General features: G+C 43.8%; 1 protein-coding gene across 3 annotated transcripts in view; it reads left to right on the forward strand.

The window, feature by feature from the left end:
* The window catches only part of CUNH1orf226 (chromosome unknown C1orf226 homolog), a 311,252-nt gene that overhangs the window by 251,020 nt on the left and 39,650 nt on the right, over nucleotides 1-20,582 (forward strand). For all 3 annotated transcript variants that reach the window (XM_040737162.1, XM_040737160.1, XM_040737161.1), the window contains exon 5: nucleotides 10,654-10,762. In XM_040737162.1, the coding sequence (XP_040593096.1) occupies nucleotides 10,654-10,762 (109 nt within the window). The remainder of the gene's footprint in view (nucleotides 1-10,653; nucleotides 10,763-20,582) is intronic.

The raw sequence follows: 20,582 nt of genomic DNA on the forward strand, positions 1-20,582 counted from the left end.
AGTTGAGAAAGGGGGATGAGTGTACCCTTTCCACCTGGCAAGCCCCAGGTGCAAACTCTCCCTGTGACCCCACACATTCCATGTTGCAATAGTTTCTTGTTGGCATGCCTTTCATTACTACCCTGCGCCAATCCATTTACCCTGCTGACTTCAGCTACCACGTTTCCTTGCTTAGAACCCCACCAGTGCCCTCAGCTTGTAAGGTCCAAGTATGCAGCTGGCCTCACCACTGTTGGTCCTGACAACCGTCTGTTCCCAGCTCCTATTGGTCCTTGGCATCCTCTCTGCTGCTTGCCCACTGATGGACTGTATCTCACGACCCTGTGTCTTTCCACTATGAGGACTGCTCCCTTCTGCTTCTGTGATTGACATCTTTCCATTGTTCCCATCAGTCCTTCTCTCTAGCTCTTCCTACTGTGGTCGCCACCTACAGACTACTGCCTTTGTGGATTTGTTACAGAGTTCCTGCAGTGAGGCGCATGGTTCTCTCTCTGGATTCTGAAAGTTCTCATTGCGCTGTCTCCCTGTGTGCTGTCTCCTTAGAGTGCTGAGGGTGCCCAGGGACCTACTCTGTCCTCAGCGATGCCCCATCACCTGCTGTGTCCTTTACAAATAGTGCCCTGTTAATTCTCCTCAGAGTTCTCAAGGGATGCAGATGTTTTCAGGGCCTGGACTGAGACGCCAACACCCCCAATCTCCACGCATTCTTATTCTCTGAATAATCCCGTGAACTTCTTTTCCTATTTTGCAATTGAAAAGACCAAGTCCCAGAATCTTCAGTGGCTTTGATTAAGTGATGGAGTTGCTGCTGTGGCATGCATTGTGGCTCTATTCTGACTGTTCTGCTTTTTCTCTACAACATGAATATCTCAGTGTGCATGTGGGAAGCCAAGGGTGAAAGATGCATGCATGCATGCATACATACATACAAAAATACATACATACATACATACATACTTACATACATACATACATACATTTGTGTGGTTTTTACTGGGGACATCCATCACTGATGTCTGTCCCCATGGGATAATTGAAGGACTGTGTTCACTGTCTTGCAAACAAAGGAAACTATCCATGAAGAAAGGAGAGGAGGCTGCATTTTTGTAGGGAGGAGCCCTAACATATACCAATCAGAGTAATGCTATTGGTTTTCTCTCTGCTTTCTGATTCTGGCTGGAAATTCTATGTCTGAACAAAAGTCTTCAGGAAGTGAGAGGACCCTGAGAAGTATAAAAAAAAAAAACCAGGGATTACCCTGGGCAAATACAAGCAAGCTTGATATATAGACTGCATTGTTTTTGTCTCTGAGACAAAATACTTGAGAAAAATCACCATGACCAAGCTTTCAGTTCAAGGTCAACTGGCTCACTCCATTGCTTTTAGCCTGTGGCGAAGCAGGCAAATCATGGCAGAAGGGCATGGTGGAAAACTCCTCAGTTTGTGGTAGCCAGGAAGCACAGAAAGGGGTGACAGAGAAAGAGGGAAGGGACTAGGGACAGGGTAACCTTCTAGGGCATGTTCCCAGTAACCTGTCTCTTCCAGCTAGGCTCAGCCTCTCCGTTTCTGTCATCTTCCCCACAACATCATCAAATTACAAATCCATGAGTGGACTGACCCTTACCCAGGTTCAAACTTTCATGATCAGGTCACCTCTGAATCCTGCTTTGCCAGACTCTAACTCTGCCTTACAGGAACAAGAATTGGCAGGTTGTATAAGTGGGTTTGGGTCTTGACAACCAACAGCAGGTGAAGTTATTTTAAAGACATTCTGAGTGTTGGAAAGAAGCGGAAACCTTGAAGTATATGAAAAGGATTTTTGTATGGTGTTCTTTTTAAAGGAATGCTGGCTTTTTTTCCTTTTTCTTGTTTTGCCTGCCTGTCAAGAACAGAACAAGAAGAAATTAACTCATCACGCACTTGGCATCTAGGAAGGGCTGTGTGACGCTTTGTGGTTGATTCAGGCAAAGCAGGGGAGGCTCTAGTGGGACATAAGAAAGAACTTGTTAACGGCTGTGGAATGAAAACATAAATTAGCAGTTGAGATAGACCACGAGGGTGCCTTAACTAGACTTTCAAAAGATAAACTCTCAGTAGATTTTAAAACTAAGCTGTGTTAATTTCTTTCTCTAGGAACACAGTAGATATTTTGCAACAGTAACGGTGACATTTATACATTAGTTCCTATAAGGGACCTTATAAACCAGCTCTTGTGTTTGCATTTCTATGCCTGCAGTTAAGGAAATGAGCCCGACTATCAAAGATTCTCCCAGTCCTGGGATCCCAGACTTCCTTCTACAGCATACTGTGGCAGGTGACACATGCCCCACTCATGGCGACAAGCAGATACTATACAATGTGTCACAATACCTACATATCATGTGGGAGTTGCTTGAGGGACTTTTGGGCACCATTGCTGGGGTTTATCTTACACACACACTCAAACACACAAACACACACACACACACACACACACTCCATGTCAAATGACAGCCTTGAGAAAGTGAAATCTGAGCATGAGGGATGAAAACGATAGAAGCTAAGGAAAGTGGCCAAAATGGTAACGAGTCCTATAAGTCCAGAAGCAGATCAAGCCAGTAATATGAGAGAAACATGATCAACCCCAAAGGTGGGTCTATATCTAAAGAGTAGACTAAAAATAAGTAAGTGGTGTAGGAAAGAGAATGAGAGGCAATCCCGAACAGGTGTATGAGACTGCACTCATGCTGTGACATTGTGTGGGAATGGAAGAGGACACTCCAGTATTCAGGCACAGGTGGGGGTAAAGGCTGTGTTCCTTCCTGCAGATTCTATGTGTTCTATTGGCAAAGCAGAGAGGACGTTGGCCTTCCTCAGACCCAACACCTGTTCTAAACTCTTCCCAGGGTCCTCTGGGGATAGCACATTCATCTGAGGAATTGGTCACCAAACTTGTTTGAGATGTCTGGGGAGTCATTGTTCCTGAGTGAGTCAGGCTGGGAGGATCATGCTGTCTGTAGTCAAGCATCACCCAGTTTTTCACATGATACTTAATTGCCCTGGGGATTTTCCTTAAGAAGATGACTTGATTCTGTCTCTACCGACTATAGATTATTTCATCCCTGGTCTTTTCCCCTTGGCTTTTATTCTTCTCTGCCCCATGGGATGCCTTTCTGAGCTAGGAATGCATGTATCTTACAGAACCACAAGAAAAAAGGTCTCTGTGTCTACTGTGATCTAAATGTGACTTGTCATTGACTCACCCCACCCCAACTCATGCAGAAGTTTGATCTCAAAAATACTGTATTAATGGTATTGGCTGGAAACTTAAGTGACAATGTTGTTTAGACATGGAGCTTTAGAAAGTTATTGATTAGATGAGATTAGATCATATCAGATTAGATCAGATCATTGAGGTAGAACCACCTAAGCATAAGAAGATGCTTCATAAGGAGAAGAGAAACCAGAAGACATGTAGAGGTATATATATATATGCTTTCTACCATGGTCACATAGCCAGAGGGGACCCTCACAAGACCATGTGCCTCTAGACTGTGAGCTGTATAAATAAACTCATTTTCCTTATAGATTATGTTCCCATGGCTATTTTGTTATATTAATGAAAAACAGACTAATATAGTTCCATGTTCAAGCTAGAGAACTACCTTATCCTTCCTTTACAGATACTGAGGGAGGCATGAGTATGTTTCTCTGTACTTCATTTGCTATGTCTAGGCATATTTCCATAGTTTTAATGTATTTGTACAACATTGCCTACCGTTGCTCATCATTGTGTTATGTAGACATTATGGCCACTCTAAATGATGCTTTTACTATTATCACTTCAAAGATTAAGAATGAAGACTAAGAGAAGGAACAGGGTTTACTTTAAGGTCCTTTGCATGTCCAGACCACTGGTCTCAGGTTCTGTAATAAGGGCAGGGTTGAGGTGGCTGGGTGAGACCTAGCAGGGGTTGACTAGGACGAGGGCAGAGGCTTCTCTGGAGACTTGAGAATCCCTAAGATCTGTGCTTGGGGGGCTGGAGACCCAGGAAAGGTAATGTCTGGTTCCAGCCTGAATCTGAAGGCCTGAGAACTGGTGGCTTTGCAACCCCAAAAGGTGATATTTCAGTCCAAGTCCAGACACCAGAAAAGACCAGTGTTGTAGCAGTGTTCGGGCAGGAGGAAGTTTCTCTTGATCAACCACTGAGTTCTACTTAGGCCTTCACTTGAGGCCCACACACACTGTAGAGGACAATGTTCTTTGGCCAAGGCTACTATTTAAAAACGTTATCATACAGAAACATCCTCACATATATACACAAAATAGTGCTGGACCCGTAGCCCAAATAAACTGACAATAAATCTAGGCATCAAAGAGGCCATGCTTCTAGAACTCAGGGGAAAGAATGATATGGTAAGAAGTGGCACCATGGCTAGAGAAATGAAAACTTGAAGATGAAGGTACAGCATAGTCGATTAAACATTCCAGAGTATAAAACTATCAAGGAAAATCGTGTAGCTTGTAGATCTTCATGGAGGGTTCATCGGGAAGTACGTATGGTGGAAGAGGACTTAAAATACAAGTACAAGAGAAAAGCCTTCAGTGAGAGCTAAGAGCCTGGATGCTGAACTCATGGGAAAGGCAGAAGATGGGGGAAAGAAGGTAAGGGAAGAAAATGTTAAGTGTGCAGGGACAAACTCTCAAGTCTCCCTACCAGCCAATCATCATCTCTCTTCTGCTTTTCCCTACCCTGCTGTCAAGTAGAACTGATCTTTAAGTTAGAAACACTAGAACATATGTGATTTAGAACAACAGAAGACGTGTTATATGTATGTGTATGTACACACACAGAGAGAGACAGAGACAGAGACAGAGAGAGAGAGAGAGAGAGAGAGAGAGAGAGAGAGAGAGAGAGAGAGAGAGAGAGAGAGAGAGAAGTAAGGCATATCCTTGTAGTGTGCCCAGACCTCCTTAGTCCCTTGGATCCTCAAAAGCATGATTCTAAAATAACATCTGGTTGGCTTTATAGAATTGTGGAGTGCATATATTAGATTATAAGAAGACATCCTGCCTTTTAAAGAAGGGACATCTAGGTCCAGGAATTGTAGAAGAGTGGGTTTGTCATTACCTGTAGATATTACTGTAGAAGACAGTTGAGCAGATGGTCTGTGAGAGGTTGGAAAAGGAAACAGTGCCGGTTGGGAGCCAGTCTTAGGAGCCAGGTACTGAGATATGCTCAGGAAATCTGCCTCAGAGACAATGTGCAAGAAAGCTTTGAAGCTATTACTGCAATGAGAGCCAGCAATGAGACACTGTAACTAAAGCCAGTGGTGAGACACTGACTAGGCCAGCAGTGAGACACTGTAACTAGAGCCAGTGGTGAGACACTAACTACTGCCACCGGTGACACAGTGTAACTACCGCCAGCAGTGACATACTAACTAGAGCCAGCAGTGACAATGTAACTAAAGAAAAACCAGAGAGACTCTAATGAAAATTCGGCTCTCAGGCATAGAAAATATTCATCAAAAGATATTGTCTGTGTTGCTGGATTGCTTTATGGAAGTGATTTCGAGGGAAATTGTTACATGTCTATAAAAGGTTAAAAAGGAAAGTAATACTTCTGCTTACTGAGCAAGCAGCTCATTGTGTGGTAGGCATACAATATACATATGTTAACACTTAGGATAATGCCAAATAGAAGTCATTACTATGATGTTTTAGATGCAGGAACAAAAAGTTATATCATTAAGTGTCTTGCTTAAGCCCAACAGCTAAGAAGTAGCAAACCTGTGACTTGAGCCTGTATCTATCCGTCTGTATGTCTATCTATCTATCTATCTATCTATCTTTCTTTCTTTCCTCTTTTTGCATTTTGGTTTTTTGTTTTGTTTTGTTTTGTTTTTCAAGGCAGGGTTTCTCTGTTTAGCTTTGGAGCCTGTCCTGAAACTCGCTCTGTAGACCAGGCTGGCCTCGGACTCACAGAGATCTACCTGCCTCTGCCTCCTGCGTGCTGGGATTAATGGCGTGTGCAACCACTGCCTGGCTGAGCCTGGATCTTTCTTGTCCCAAAACTCATATTCTTTCCACAGTACCAATCTGCCAGAACAAAAAAGATCTGGGGATGGGTTAGTTGAGCTACTGAAGGAAGAGGAAATGTTTGTCTCTAAAAAGGAATTAACGAAATAAATATAAACGTGGTAGTTGGATACAAATATTGAAGTCATTGCCAGCTAGAAAGGTTTAGTTAAAGTGTCAGAGTATATAAAAAAGGTGGAAAATATAGACCTAGTCTGAGAAGCTGCCATTAGCAACCACTCACTCTAAGTCAGTCCCCTGCACCCTTTCTTTCAGCACTGTGAATGGGGGTCAGCAGTATGACCACCCCATTTCACAGGAGCCAGAGCAGGGAGGGACGTGGCTAAGCTCAGAACCCTGGAAGCCAGCCAACTGCAGAGCCTCTGCTAAAATCCAGGTCTGCTCTACCCTAGGGCCACCTTCGTACCCATTTTCCTTCCCTGAATTCCTGTGTGTAGATTTCCAATCAATGTAAGGGAACATTTCCAAGTAATTAGGACCTTCCCAAAGGAAATAGATGCTCTCTCAGGATGTGAATTGCCTGTCACTGACAAATCCTGACTGACAGAGATGTTGGGTTCCAAGCTTGATGGTTATTCATGGTTGTTGGGTTTTTGTTGTTGTTTTAATATGAAATTCTATTTTTATTCTGTGACCACCACCCTCAATAGAAACACAATTTTACCTGTAAAGTATTAGTCCAGGAAGAAGGGGAGGATTATCGCGGGCATCTTATGGATCTTCATCGTTTTTGTCCACCTGAATTCCAACATGATGATAAATACCAACTGTAGTTTATGCAAGATACTGTGAACATTTCACTCTTTGTGGAAAGTGTATGGACATAGGAATCTGTGCAGATTCATTGTTATGTTTCATTAAATAAGAAAATTATAATTCTATGCATATTGTGAAAGGAAAGCAAGAAATCTTTGAAGAGGAACAAAGCCCTACAAAACCTTAGAACCATTACTACTTTAATGATCTACATCAGTGCCCTACCCTTGATAATTATGGTGAAGGGTAAGATGATTGACCAGGACACTTTTGGAAGCAGGTTCAGAACCACCCTAGTCTTAAGAATAAAGATGGAGAAAGACGGAGAAGGAAAGAGGAGGTAAATGCCTGAAATACATTCCTCCTCCCTCCACAGTTTTGACCACCACCCCTATCCACAGTTCTTAAGCAAACCAAGTAATGGAAAATAAAGGTTCTTGGTGTGTATTTCTGTATCTAGAAGTCTAGAGCTGAGCCTTTAACTTCTGAATCTAGACATTTGCTGAGGAACGAGGTCCTGTGGGAAAGCTTCCTACTTCTTGGTCCTGCTGGTAGTTAAGTTTTCTGCATTCACCACATAATTATTTTTGGCTGCATAGAGATTAGCTTTTATGACAATACATGACACTTCTGAACTCAGGTACAACAAGCTCAAGAGAGCTATAGTGCAAAAGGAGTGACAGCTTCCATGCAGAGGTTGTCACCAGATCATCTGGCCTGAAAAGGAGCTTTGTCTCTTAAGGTTACATTAACCTTAGCTCACTGCTGCCCCTGCATACTTGCCATATCTCTGTGTCTTGTTGGCTTGCTGATTCACATTCATCTCTTCTGTATCAGTTTTAAATCCAGTTCTCAGTCCTTAAGGGCTTTACATAATAAATTAAAAACTTGATCAAAGGAGTTTTATGTGTGATACATCTGAACTAACTGGTCCTCACTTCCTGCAGGGAAAATGAGTAGCTAGGCAGACTACATTACAGGTTCTCATTAATGACGGAGGGAATGCCTGTCTCCCACATGCCAGCCTCTGTACTGGCCCTGGAAATGCCAAAATGAGTCCTTATCTCTTCAAAGAGCTTCTGTACAAATGTCATAGTGTGATGCCTGCTATGACACAAGTGAGCCCCAGGGGTTTAAGCAGCTCAGAGTGCTGAGGAGAAAGAAGGTTTCTCTGATCCAAGCCTTAAAGGATCTGCAGAGCATCCCCAGGGATTGCAAACTTAAGAGGTTGTGTGCAGTTAGCTCTGCAGACCTGGGTAGGTCTGGGCTCTGGAATGAGATGGAAACAGGATAGATACTCCATGCTAGGGGTTGGGGGTGGCTTTATCATGCAGACAGTAGGAAGCCTTTAGATGGTTTTGGGCTAAAAATAGTGGAGCGTAACATGTTTTTAAAAAGATCACTGCTAGCGCTGTAAAGAATGGATCGGCAGAGAGGTAGAAAATAGAGAGCGACACATCACAGGGAAGATGTTGCAGCAATCCAGCTGAAAAATGAGTACAAAAGCACACACTGGGAAAATGGACTGAGGAGCAGGCCCTGGCAGTAGTGGAGGAAGGATTCACGCCTGGTCCCTAGATTTCTGCCTTGAGTGGATGCTGTGTTCATCGAGGCTGTGCAGAGGAAAATGGCAGGGAGGGGCTGATGGTGAATTCAGGTAGAAGACAGTGAGTTTGAGAAACTGGAGTCTTCAGAAGGATGTGTGATGGGGTTGCTGTATGAGCATAGAGTTCAATTAGGACTCGCTTATTCCTTCAATGTGAATAGAGTTTGGCCAGGGAAGGTCCTCTGTGCCCAACAACATCAGATTAGCTCTCTGGGAAGCCATATTTGAAGGTCATTTCAGGGTGGTGGGTATATGCATAAGGCGCACTGAAATGCCTTGGAAGGAGTTTAGAGGAGGAATTGTGGCTCCCTTCCCAGGGTCCTTTGCAGAGGTCTTAGTCTCAGCCCACTTTTCTTTTTAGTGTTTCTCTAGGATTTCTGTAAGTAGTCCCAGTTTCCCAACTACTTAGAGCAAAATTTGTAAGGAGAAGTGAAATGGTATATTACTAAACATTCTGTCTTCTTGATAACCACGCAAGATATTTCTATGAACAGCCCCACTTTGTAGACAACACATTTAAGCTTCTAAATGGTTCCATCACTTCTGGTGCAGTGAATAACAAACTTGCAAAGCTGTAGACACTAAATTCCATGCTTCTCTTTATATACTTAACATCCATTTTTTTAATGGGCCTGTTGTCAGACATGGTAGTATATATCTATGTACACCTATAATTCTAACACTCAGGAGACTAAGGGAAGAAGATAGCCTTGAGTTTGAGTCCAGCCTAGACTATGTAGGAGTTTTAGGGCTACATAACAAGACCCTGACTCAGGAGAGGAGAGGAGAGAGAGAGAGAGACAGAGACAGAGACAGACAGAGACAGAGAAATGGAGACAGAGAGAGACAGAGAGACAGAGAGAGAGAGAGAGAGAGAGAGAGAGAGAGAGAGAGAGAGAGAGAGAGAGAGAGAGAGAGACTGACTTACTATGGAAATTACCACTGTTGTCAATGTTATTATTGAAAGAGAAAAAAATTGTGAAAATCTTTTGGCCCCCAGTTGAATTCATTAACTGATGTACTCCAATCACTCAAAGCTAACCCCCACAGACCTCCCCTGTTCCACTTTATGCTCCAAAAACACCTTTGACCAGCCCCTGTTAAGACTCAGCCTCCAGGCCCTCTTTCCCCTTTTCCTTCTGCCTCCGCCTTTGCCCCTGCCTCCATAGAGCCCCAAGCAGCCAGAGGGAACTTTGGGTTCTAAGCATGAAGAAGTTAGTTGTCAGTTCAGGAGCCCCTGGTGGCCTCTCGTCTTCAACTTAGAATACAAGCTCAGGACTTCATCTGTGTTCTGACCTTGGGTTATTCTGTGATCCTGCTTAAATCACACTGGTCATGTTTCAGGCCCTTCTAGAACTTTCTGTGCTCTGTAGGGCTCGTAATCTTTCTGTTCCCTCTTCTTATAGTGTGTTTGCCCAGAAATCTCCATGATTGCATTGCACATGTCATCTAGGTCTCTGAATCACTGTGACATTGTTTGACCATCTTTTCTAAAACATCAGTCTCCATCATACTCTGCCCCTTATTCTGGTGGATTTTTCATCATAGCACACCTTCTCGCGTATTGCTATCTGCATGGAACGCCTGTGTACTCAGGAGCACTCAGTGGTGCCCTGCTGCTGGGATAGCACCTGACTACCCATGCTTTCCAAGACTCGTGATGAATATGCAGAAGCCTGGTTCATGTAGAGGCCGGGGAAGAGGGGATGGAGTCACTATCACCAGGAGACCTGTAATAATGCCAATGTCTTAGATTTCCCAACATGGTCTAATTGTTAATTTCCCAAGACTCCTTCTTTGGGAATAAATGTGAGCAGGTCTGAAAACTTGTGTGCATTTCCCTGGATTTATATAGATTTATTGCTCAGACAAAATGAGAACACCGCCCCCACCCTTCCAAAAGACTAGTTACTGAAATAGGTTTGCTACCTCAGGATGTAGTCAATAATAATGTGGTCTCCACACCCTACCATCCTATTCTTCCAAAGCTGGGAGTCCCTCCCAGGAGCAGCCATGTTTGTAGAGCCTGTGGAAAGTGCCTCCTGCATAGCGGCTTTTTGATCCCACAGGAAACGGACTTTGTTTGATCGCTTGGCATCAGTGGATTCTGCCTTCTGCCTCTCCATGATCAGAGGTTTGCTGTTGACACTCTGGACTGAATACCATATTTAGTGTCTTTTCCTGTTGTTGTTTCCCATTCCACCCGCAGGATCTTCTACGTGTCTCACGATTCCCAAGACTTGAAGATCTTCAGCTATATTGCTCGAGATGGTGCCAGCAATATCTTCAGGTGCAACGTCTTTAAATCCAAAAAGAAGGTAAGGGAGCTGTCATTGGTCCTCTGCTAGTTTTCTCTCTGATGTTCCCAGCACATATCTGCTATGACTTGTCTCCCTGCTTAAGGTTTGCAAGTGGATGTTTTAATACCAGAACTAGCAACATGGCATTAGTCATCTGTCATTGCTCCAGTAGGATGAAACCCTCTTTGAGTTTAGTGTCATCTTAACTTTGTACTTAGTTATACATAGCAATAGAGAGGGGGTCTACTGTTTGATACATCTTTAGAGAGAGGACCAAATAGACAGGACCAGCAATGGTGCTGGCCTTAGCTTGCAGGAAAGAAGTGTTAACTAAGATGACCCTTCACCCCAATCTTGCATGTAAATCAGTGGCCCAGCTGTATTAGTAAATCATGAAATGGGAATCTAGCTTAGCTTAGGGTATGATATTGGTTGTCATGGGAAATTTTTTAATATGGCAACCTTGACTCTGAGTAAATGTAATTTTCACGCTTCTATAGAGGTGCCCTCTCTCTGTGTCATTCCTCCAGGGGCCTGACACACAAAACTAGGGTTTGGAATGCCTGCCTGGGGAGTAGAAAACCTAGAACTTATGCCGCCCTCCTACTGTAGTCCAGAATGAGTCAATTGCTACCCCACTAAGTCTCAGCTTCTTTGAAAATACATTGATGGTAGACAAAATTAGCATTTTCTTTTTTAAATGTTTTATTAGCATATAGTAATTATAAATTATACATAGAATGAAATTTATTATGACATTTTCATGCACGTACATAATGTATTTCTATTACATTCATCCCAGTTACCCCATCTTGTTCCCTTCCTACTTTCTCTGATGCCTTAAAACCAGCATTTTCTAAAAACAAATGAATTTTTTAACATTTATCATCCAAAGTGTTCCATGTTAAAACTATCGTATTTAAGTTTGAGAGGCCCTGAAATTAAGGAAGCCCTTTAACTTGTTTAATCTAACATTTCAAAAACTGATTTGACTATAGAACCTTATTTTTCCATACAGTGTGGTTTTTGGAAAGCACGACAGTAGTTTCTAAAGCCTTACAGTTCTACTCTTACAGAGAGAAACCATTAAGTCTGGCTTCCCTTAAGACTTCCAGTCCCCTTCCTGCTCATTCCTTCTTACACCTTGAGGCATTGTTCGTAGATTCTTAGGTACTACGAATAAAACCCAACAAGGTCAAAATTTACAGGCATTTCTTGACATGATGGAGGTTATGTCATGATTATCCCATCTTAAGTTGAAAATACTATAAATTGAAGATGTGTTTAATATATCCAATGTAGCAATGCTCAGCAATGCAGTACCTGTGGACTGGTCATTTCCAATAGCTATGGCTGACTGCCACTGTCCAGTGGATGAGCATTTCCTACTGTACACCATTAATCTAGGGGAAAAATCAAGTTTTGAAGTATAATTTCTACTGTGTGTGTATATACATATACATATATGTGTGTGTGTATAGCTTTTGTACCATCATATAGTCTGAAAATTACCAAATCAAACCATCATAACTTTTATCATATAGGTGTCTTATTTCCCATGAAAGAGGAACACACTGCTAACTTGCCATGCTCTCTATGGAGATTTGTGTCCTAACACACTCTGTTTTCAGGCCTTTGTTTGTTTGTTTGTTTGATCGATCGATTGATTGATTATACCAGGAGTGGAGTTTAAGACCTTTTACCATGAGTCTATCATTGAGCTACATCTTCAGCTCTCAGGCCCTTTTAAAATATGCCATAGAGAGGCTGGAGAGGTGGCTCAGAGATTTAGAGCACTGGCTGGTCTTCCAGAGGTCCTGAGTTCAATTTCCAGCAACCACATGGTGACTTGCAACCATCTGTAAGGAGATGTGGTGATGTGGTGCCCTCTTCTGGCATGCAGGCATACAAGCAGGCAGAATGCTGTATATAAATAAATAAATCTTATTAAAAAACAAAAAAAAACTAGAGCCAAAAGCCAAGCCTGGTGGTGCTATGACATTTATATGTCATAGAATTGGGTATGAAGTGCTAGACCTGGAAAGAAGGTAGCAGTAGGAACAGGAAACAAGCAGTAACTTCTTTGATGAGAAGGTAGATGGGTTGCCAGACTTAATGTCTATATAACAGTTGAAAGGGCACAAGATATAAGTGAGTCCATATTAGACTGTGTATTGGAACTTGAGTAGGAAGAAGGGGAGGAAATAAGCCCTAGTCACTGGGGATGTATGGTTTTAGGGACTAGGAGAAGAGAGGAAAAGAATACAAAGTGTCCCTGATGGGTATCAGTTGGAATGTCTGCAGTGTTCTCACCCCAGAGTGAGCCCCCCACTTCGTGTTGAGCGGTTACCTATGCAGTGATTACAGTCTTGTACATAGACTGTGTACAACTTAGAGATTTGAGTTAAATAATGCATAGTCATTTGCCAAGTGCTCAATTGTCTATATCATTTTATCTTCATGATGTGTATATAAGGAAGGTAAATATAAGCCCTATTATCCTCATTTTCATAGATAGTAAGTGGAGACTCAGACTAAGTGACTTGCCGGGTTCTTCTAGAAGGGAAGTAGCTAGAACCAAGGAAACATGCAGAATGAAAGGATTTTGAGCAAGAAACATAGGTAAAGGAGATCCTGGGCTGTTTTGGGGATCTGGTCTGGTGGCACAGGCAAGTAGGGTGTCCTGCTGCCAAACCAGAGTCTGAGAATGACCTCCACCAAGAACCTGGGTCTTGGAGTTAGGTACTAAGTCAAGTTCCTGCTGACCAAGGACACTTACTCTGCTTCCGGGCACCCCGCTGTTTTTCACACCTCCTAGCTCTCAGAGCTACTTCTCATTCTCTGGCTCTTCTCTTTTCTCTATTCCTTTTGCCCTTATCTAAGTCTGTAGCTCTTTATGAGGTTGGTTCTCAGGCCCTGTGCTGGCCTGCAGCCATGCAGCTAGGAGAATTATTTCCAGACCGCCTGGACTGTCAGCTCTGTTGTTGCTGAACTCTAGACGGGAGGACCAGTTTCCAAGCCAGGAAAGAGCAAGGAATTGTTCAGCAAAGGAAACCCAATTTGGGAGTGGTGGGGAGTGTGTCTGGGAGGTTTTGCACACCATCCTGGTCGACCTCCAAATAAGTGTTTAACTTTCTTACAAAGCCCTTCTGGTTTCAGGAGATAATAGCTTGGGAAGGAGTTTTAATTGGCAAATCACAAGATTATTTAAGAGATGGGGAGAAAGGACTGTAGACCCTAAGGAAATGTGTCTTGGAAGGATGGTTGTGGACCATCAGAGCCACATTAGAGACCTGTTGATGGGAAGCCAGCAGATCCGAGGCTCTCCAAGTTCTCAGATTGATCACAGCGTAGGAAAGCCTTGGGTAAGTGTCTCACTGTGCCTAAGATTTAGTTATCACTGTACCACATCACACCGCGTCCCTCTGTGTGTTTCTTATGACGGACCTCTAATGCAGTGTCACCCTTACTATAGAAAATGAGTTGTCTGATTGAGAATACTGGCCAGGCATCTCAGTTTTCCTGTTATAAGGAATCCCTACCCCTGCTTCCAACACAGTTACCTCTGGCTCATCCTCTAGTCACTCACATGAGTGAACAGTGTGCTTCTCATCTTGGGGATTTTAACTTGCAGCTGCGGGGCCCTCACTGGAAGCTAGTTACACATGCCTTTAATCCCAGCACTCAGGAGGCAGAGGTAGAGGCAGGTGGATCTCTGAGTTTGAGGCCAGCCTGGTCTAGTTAAAAGACTACACAGGGAATCCCTGTCTCAAAAAAAATTATATACCTAAGGTTTAGCCTTGGTTCCCAAGGCCAGTTTGTAGTGGCTTTTATTGTAGTCACTACTTGGCTATAAAGAACTCCTCAACTTTGAGTGCCCCAACTCACTGTGACATAGTTATTCCCCCCCCCATAGTGTCTTTATATGGTTAACAGTGGTTTGTCCACAATTTATAATCGGCAAAACAAAGGACCCAGGATTCAGGCGGTAGTGACACACACCTTTAATCCCAGCACTCAGGAGGCAGAGGCAGGCGGATCTCTGTGAGTTCAAGGTCAGCGTGGTCTACTGAACAAATTTCAGGACAGGCTCCAAAGCTACAGAGATACCCTGTCTCAAAAAAAAAAATGGCCCAGGGTAGTTATAATTTCCCCTGGTCACACGGTGAATAGATGAAGCCACTGAGATTAGAACTAGGTAGGCTTCCTACTTCCCAGTCGAAGGCTGTGACCACTAACCTTGAGGCATGAAGAGAAAACCCCGGAACCTCTCAGGGCTTGGGTCCTCCAGTCATCCAATAAGGGGAAAGGCATGTTAGGAATGCAGGTTGTTGTATGTGCTGTGGACTGGGGTTCCTGATCTTAAGGAGCAAATTCTGCACGCCAGGGTTGGGGTGAAGAGGTCCCAGCACCTTTCCCACTGGCACTAGGAAGTAGTGGACACCCTTGATGGAGACTTCCAGGTAACTTGGCGTTTCCGGTTCTCCCCTCCTTCTGGGATATATTGATAGTATCGTTTGAGACTGTTCCTCTCTTGAGCAGCTTCTTGCCTAGCCTCTCCACCTGTCCTGGGGTGTGGATATCACCCTCCTGGCATTTTTTTTCACAGCCCCAGGAGGATGCAGTCGGTGCCTGATGCACATGGCTGCACTTATTAGCGCATTTCCTCAGGCATTGTTAGCGGTTAGCAGGAGCTGCGGGGAGTTCTACCAACTGCAAAGTCAACTCCTTGACATCATTTTTTCCCCTGCAATTACAGTTCCGTTGGCTTGGGTGAGGAGAAGTTGCTTGCTTCTTGTCAGCAAACTGGGGTCCACATTTGTAAAGCTGAACTGTCCTTTGGAGTTTACAGTAGATTTGGAAGGATAATGGCAGTCATGTACTAAAGAATGACAGGTGTCCGGCTGGAAAGATGGCTCAGAAGTTAAGAGCACTATCTGCTCTTCCAAAGGACCCAGGTTTGATTCCCAGTACCCACGAGGCAGCTCACAACTATCTGCAACTCTAGTTCCAGGGGATCCGATACCTCACACTGATATACAAGCAGGCAAAATACCAATGAACATAAAATAAAAATAAATTATTGCAAAAAGGGACAAGTGTCTAGTAACACTTGGAAAGGTGGGTTAGCTTGTCCCTTGTCCTCCAGCTGGTTACTGACAGCACTGAGATTATGACCATTACCTCCTGTCAGTGTTGAAAGTTAGGCCCACTTTGAAAGTAAACTTTCTATACTGGGCAATTGATTCATGGTCCAAGGAAATTTGTCTATCAAATTTCATCACTAGCATAGTGGACAAAATCCTGACCCAGCTATCATTTATTTCAAATCCTTAATACTTTACATATCATATATATGTTCACATATAAACATATTCATGCTTTAGCTTGTAGTCACTTGATTTTATTTTGCATGAATGGTGGGTGTTTATGTCCATGCAGAGGCCAGGGGTCAACCTTGGTGTCATTCCACAGGTGCCATTCAGCTTGTTTTTTGAAACAGAGTCTCTTTATTGGCCTGGAACTTGCTCATTAGGCTAGGGTGGCTAGCCATCAAGCCCAAGGAATACACCTGTGTCCATCTCCCAAATTCTGGGATTAATTATAAACTTGAGCCATTATGTTTCATGCTCACACTCTGTCTCTCTCCCTCTCCTGAACTCCCGTGTGTGTGTGTGTGTGTGTGTGTGTGTTTATATATTCTGAAAATCAAACTCCATTCCTCATGCTTATGTGGCAAACACGTTCCCAGCTGAGCTTTCTCCCTATCTCTTTTCTGAGATACCTTTAAAGGACACATTAAAGAAACATGACATTCAGTTCTATTTTTGTTGAGATTCTGAGGTTGTAAGTTCGACATAAAGGCACTGTACTTTATTGCTGTGGCAGGTGAGAATTACAAAAGTCATTGCACAACTGACTTTGTGGAAGCCAATTCTCTAGAACTCAGAAGTACTTGGAAGACAAATCCCGAGTGCCCAGAAGAAGAGGTAGATATCCACAGAGCAGAGCAGACCAGAGGGATGGTAGGGCAACGGCAAGGCTTCCTGACTGAATGAGCCCTCACTCTTCCTCCTTTTTCTCTTCAGTGGCAGCTCCATCTTCTCTCCGTCTCTTGTGCACCTTGCAGTGAAATGCAGAAGCATTCCGGCAATTATCAAATCACCCTTAGGATCTGACTAATCAAACCATGATTTACATGGACGCAGCACTGAAAAGACTCCCATGTGTATATAGCCAACTAGCGGCAGGCTTATTAGACTGAGACAATGAAATGGTATTATACATGATTTTTCTGTGGCCCCATCAAATATAGGAATCAACATTTGATTTATGTCTCCCTAAAGCTAATATACCAGCCTTTGTCTACCTTTGAGCAGATAGCCCACGCTCACAGAGAGTGGTGCTACTTTCATTGCAGCAGTTTATCAAATATCGACAGCTGCTATGCTGAAGCCCACATTAGGTGTAATGAGGAGAATAGCCATTCATCCATCTTGACTTGGTTTCTGTACTGGAGTGGGAGGTGTCGTAGGCTGGGAGAGGGCTTCTATCAAGAGGATAGAGAGATGGGCGGGATCAGAGGCTTCAGGTTCTAAGGTAAGCTGCCTTTCCAGGCCTATGTTCACAAAACTGCCTGTAATTGGCACTTCCAGCAAGTGTCGGTGCTCCCCATCCGTGCTCTCCATCTGCTGCTGAGAGCCACTCCGAGGTTAGGTATTCCTTTCCAGTTCTGAAAACATCAAAGCAGCCGTATCCAAGCCAATCTCAATAACGACAAGGCCACACATGCTTTGGGCTGCTAAGCCCAAATTGGCTTCTGGACAGGAAGATTTGGTCCGTGTGCCACCCAGCACTTTCAGGGGATTATGTAAAACCAAGCTGGGTTTGTACAAAAATCATGCGGTATAATGATGCTTCCCTTACCCCCCCCCCAATCTAGTAAATCCCAAAGAGAATCCAGATCTCTGAAAACTGGAAGAGGCTGTCTTCCTGATAGTTCACTTGCTGGCTCTGCTGTACGCAGGAATGCCTGTAATCTTTAAACCTTCACTTTGATTTCCAAATGTCATGCGATCTGGGCAGCTGCTTCCATGTGATCTAAGAGACCTAAAGTCTTCATGGAAACTGCTGAGAGAGTTCATTTTAAGGCCTCTCTTTAATCGAGTGCTCCCTCTTAGGTTCAGGCATAGCCTACTATGAAGTCCCAGTGTGTGTGACTCCTGCATTTCAGGGCAGCAAACAGAACCAGTTGTTATGCCTAGAATCATCAGGAGTGGGGTTAGCCTATAGAAAGGAACCCATTGAACAGTGCAGAGAGTAGCTGTGAGAGGATCAGCCCCTGCTGGCTGCCTTCCAGTAATTGCTCTACATCCAAGGTCCTCTTATAAAGTCCTCTAAAGACACTTTTCAGTGGTGACAAAAGGAAAGTCTTAGAGGTCAAAGGGCATCTGGACTCAACCTAGCTGTTGATGAAGAGTGTTAGGAGCCACCTCACTGAGTTTGACCCCCAGAGTGGTGAACGAGAAGGACTATATTTTAAAGAGGGAAACTGAGTCTTTACTCTGGGAATGATGGGGAAAACTGACCTGTTCCTTGAAAATATTTACTCTGTGAGATTTCTGGGTTAATTTATATAAGAAAGTCACGGAATTAAACTCTTGGTCTTTATATATTGCTCAGCTGGGTGGTAGTGGTGATACCAGCACTCTAAAGGCAGAGGCAGGTAGATCTCTGTGAGTTTGAGGTCAGTCTAGTCTACAGAGTGAGTTCCAGGACTACACATCCAGGGCTACACAGAGAAAACCTGTCTCCAAAACAAAACAAAAGCTTAGTCTTACCTATTTTTATTTTTGAGAATTTTCTGCATCATATAAAGCTGTCTAGGAAAGGAAAATCTGCAAAAGTTAGTGGGGGAGGGGAGTAAAATCTTCTGTGTAAGGGACAGTGGCAGACAGAAGAGAGCCCACACGTACAGTGACTTGGCGAATGAGCTTTGCTGTGAAAGATTGAGAAGCTGTAGGAGCCTGCTCTTCTTTGCAGAAAGGAGAGGGGGAGGGAAAACTATCAGGTGAGCATGGCATCATCAGTGAGGCTGCAGCAAGAGTTCTTATCTGAGGGTGCAGCTTCCTGAGCCATCTCTGACCAGGGAGCATCCTCATGGTCAAAAGTGATGTAGTTGCATTCAGGAACAGCAGCTGTGGTTGCCTGCACAAGATCTGCACAAGATTAAGGCAGTCGATATTCTAGCTACTCTAGAGTGGGAGAGGTTTGTGAGCCCACCCCAACTGAGGAGCTAGGGATACTTTATGGTTTCTAGGGGTGGAGCAGTTGACTTTCCTCAAAGCTGTAGCTCCTGGTGAAGTTACCCACACTGTACTGGATGGCCCCACAAAGGCATATGGACAGCACAGATTATAGTTGGTGAGCTATTAAAAAAGAGGAGGTGGGCATGGGCATGAAGTTTGGAGGAGTAGGCAGTGGGGGTTGCATCTGGGAAGAGTTAAAGGGAGGAGTTTGGGTGAATATGATCAAAATATATGAGATTCTCAAATGGCTTATCATTATTATTATCATTTAGCAAAGAGAGATGTAGAAAGTTGGGGCATGTTTGCATGCTTGTCATTGATTTGTTAGGTTTCCTGCCTTCCAGAGTACAGGTTCTCATGCTTTGGGGGTGGGAAGGAGTTCACAGATGTAGCATGGGAGACACAGACAAATCTCAACATCATGAGACATACAAATGAATCAAAGTATGACCTCAGCAGGACCCCAGGCCTGTCAAAGCACTGGGTACTAGAGTAGAAGTGAAATGTCACCTACCTCATGCTGATGAACTCTACCTGACTGCTGACGTCACCTTGGGGGTCTTGAATACTATCAATGGACTAGATGGTCTCAGTAGGTAGTAGTCACACCTGACTCAGATCATCAGAACATGACTAGTGCTTGACTTGGGCATAAGGTAAAGTCTAGTGAACTAGCCCACAGTTGATGATGGTACGATGTTTGGCTTTCCTCGCAGTGGGATGTGACTGTATATTTTATGTATCTTTCATTTTCAATACTTGAATGTGGTGAGAGTTAGCTAATCATCAGGTTTATAACCAGTGGTACCCCTTTGAGATCAACCATGCCCAGGGATCCCACTGTGCAGCCTGCTGGGTTGCTAAACACAATCTGGGAATGTTTCTCTGCCCTCCCTACCTTTCCTCATTAAATACTAGAACCCTGGAAGCCTCCGAGCTCTCCCATTGGGCTCCTAAGGAAGAAGTTAAATAGCAGGGAAGGAGCTGCACCATGTCCCAAAATGTCATTGCTCAGACCAGCGCCCTGGAGCTTCAGCCCTGTTTTCTTCTAGTAGTTTTACAGTTTCAACTCTTGAGTTAATTTTTATATATGGTATAGGCAGGAGTCAAATTTCACTCTTCTGCATATGAATATTTAATTTTCCTAATACCATTTATTGAAGAGATTCTTCCATTGTGTGCACTTGGTGTACAGATCTGGGTATATAATGCCTTAGGAAAGGCTGGAAAGTGCTTGCCTCTACCTTCTGCTGGCCACCGTGGGAGTGTGTGGCTGCCAGTCTTCAGATGCTTCTGCGGTTACCCTTGCCTTCTCAGCCCCACAGAGGCCGGCCTGCGGGAGCTCCTAGGAAACTTACCATTTGAAGTAACAAGATGGCTGAGTCCCTCCAAGGTTGATGGGCTCACTGGACATTTGGTAGTGGCTGGTTGACAGATTCTACAGTATCAGAACCACTTTTATACTGGAAGGGACACATGGGACAAAGTCCAGAATTGGAGCACTTGCCTGTGGCACCTGTTTCCGGTTG

The sequence above is a fragment of the Mesocricetus auratus genome, unplaced genomic scaffold, assembly GCF_017639785.1.
Source record: "Mesocricetus auratus isolate SY011 unplaced genomic scaffold, BCM_Maur_2.0 Super-Scaffold_100676, whole genome shotgun sequence".
NCBI classification, from domain to species: Eukaryota; Metazoa; Chordata; class Mammalia; order Rodentia; family Cricetidae; genus Mesocricetus; species Mesocricetus auratus.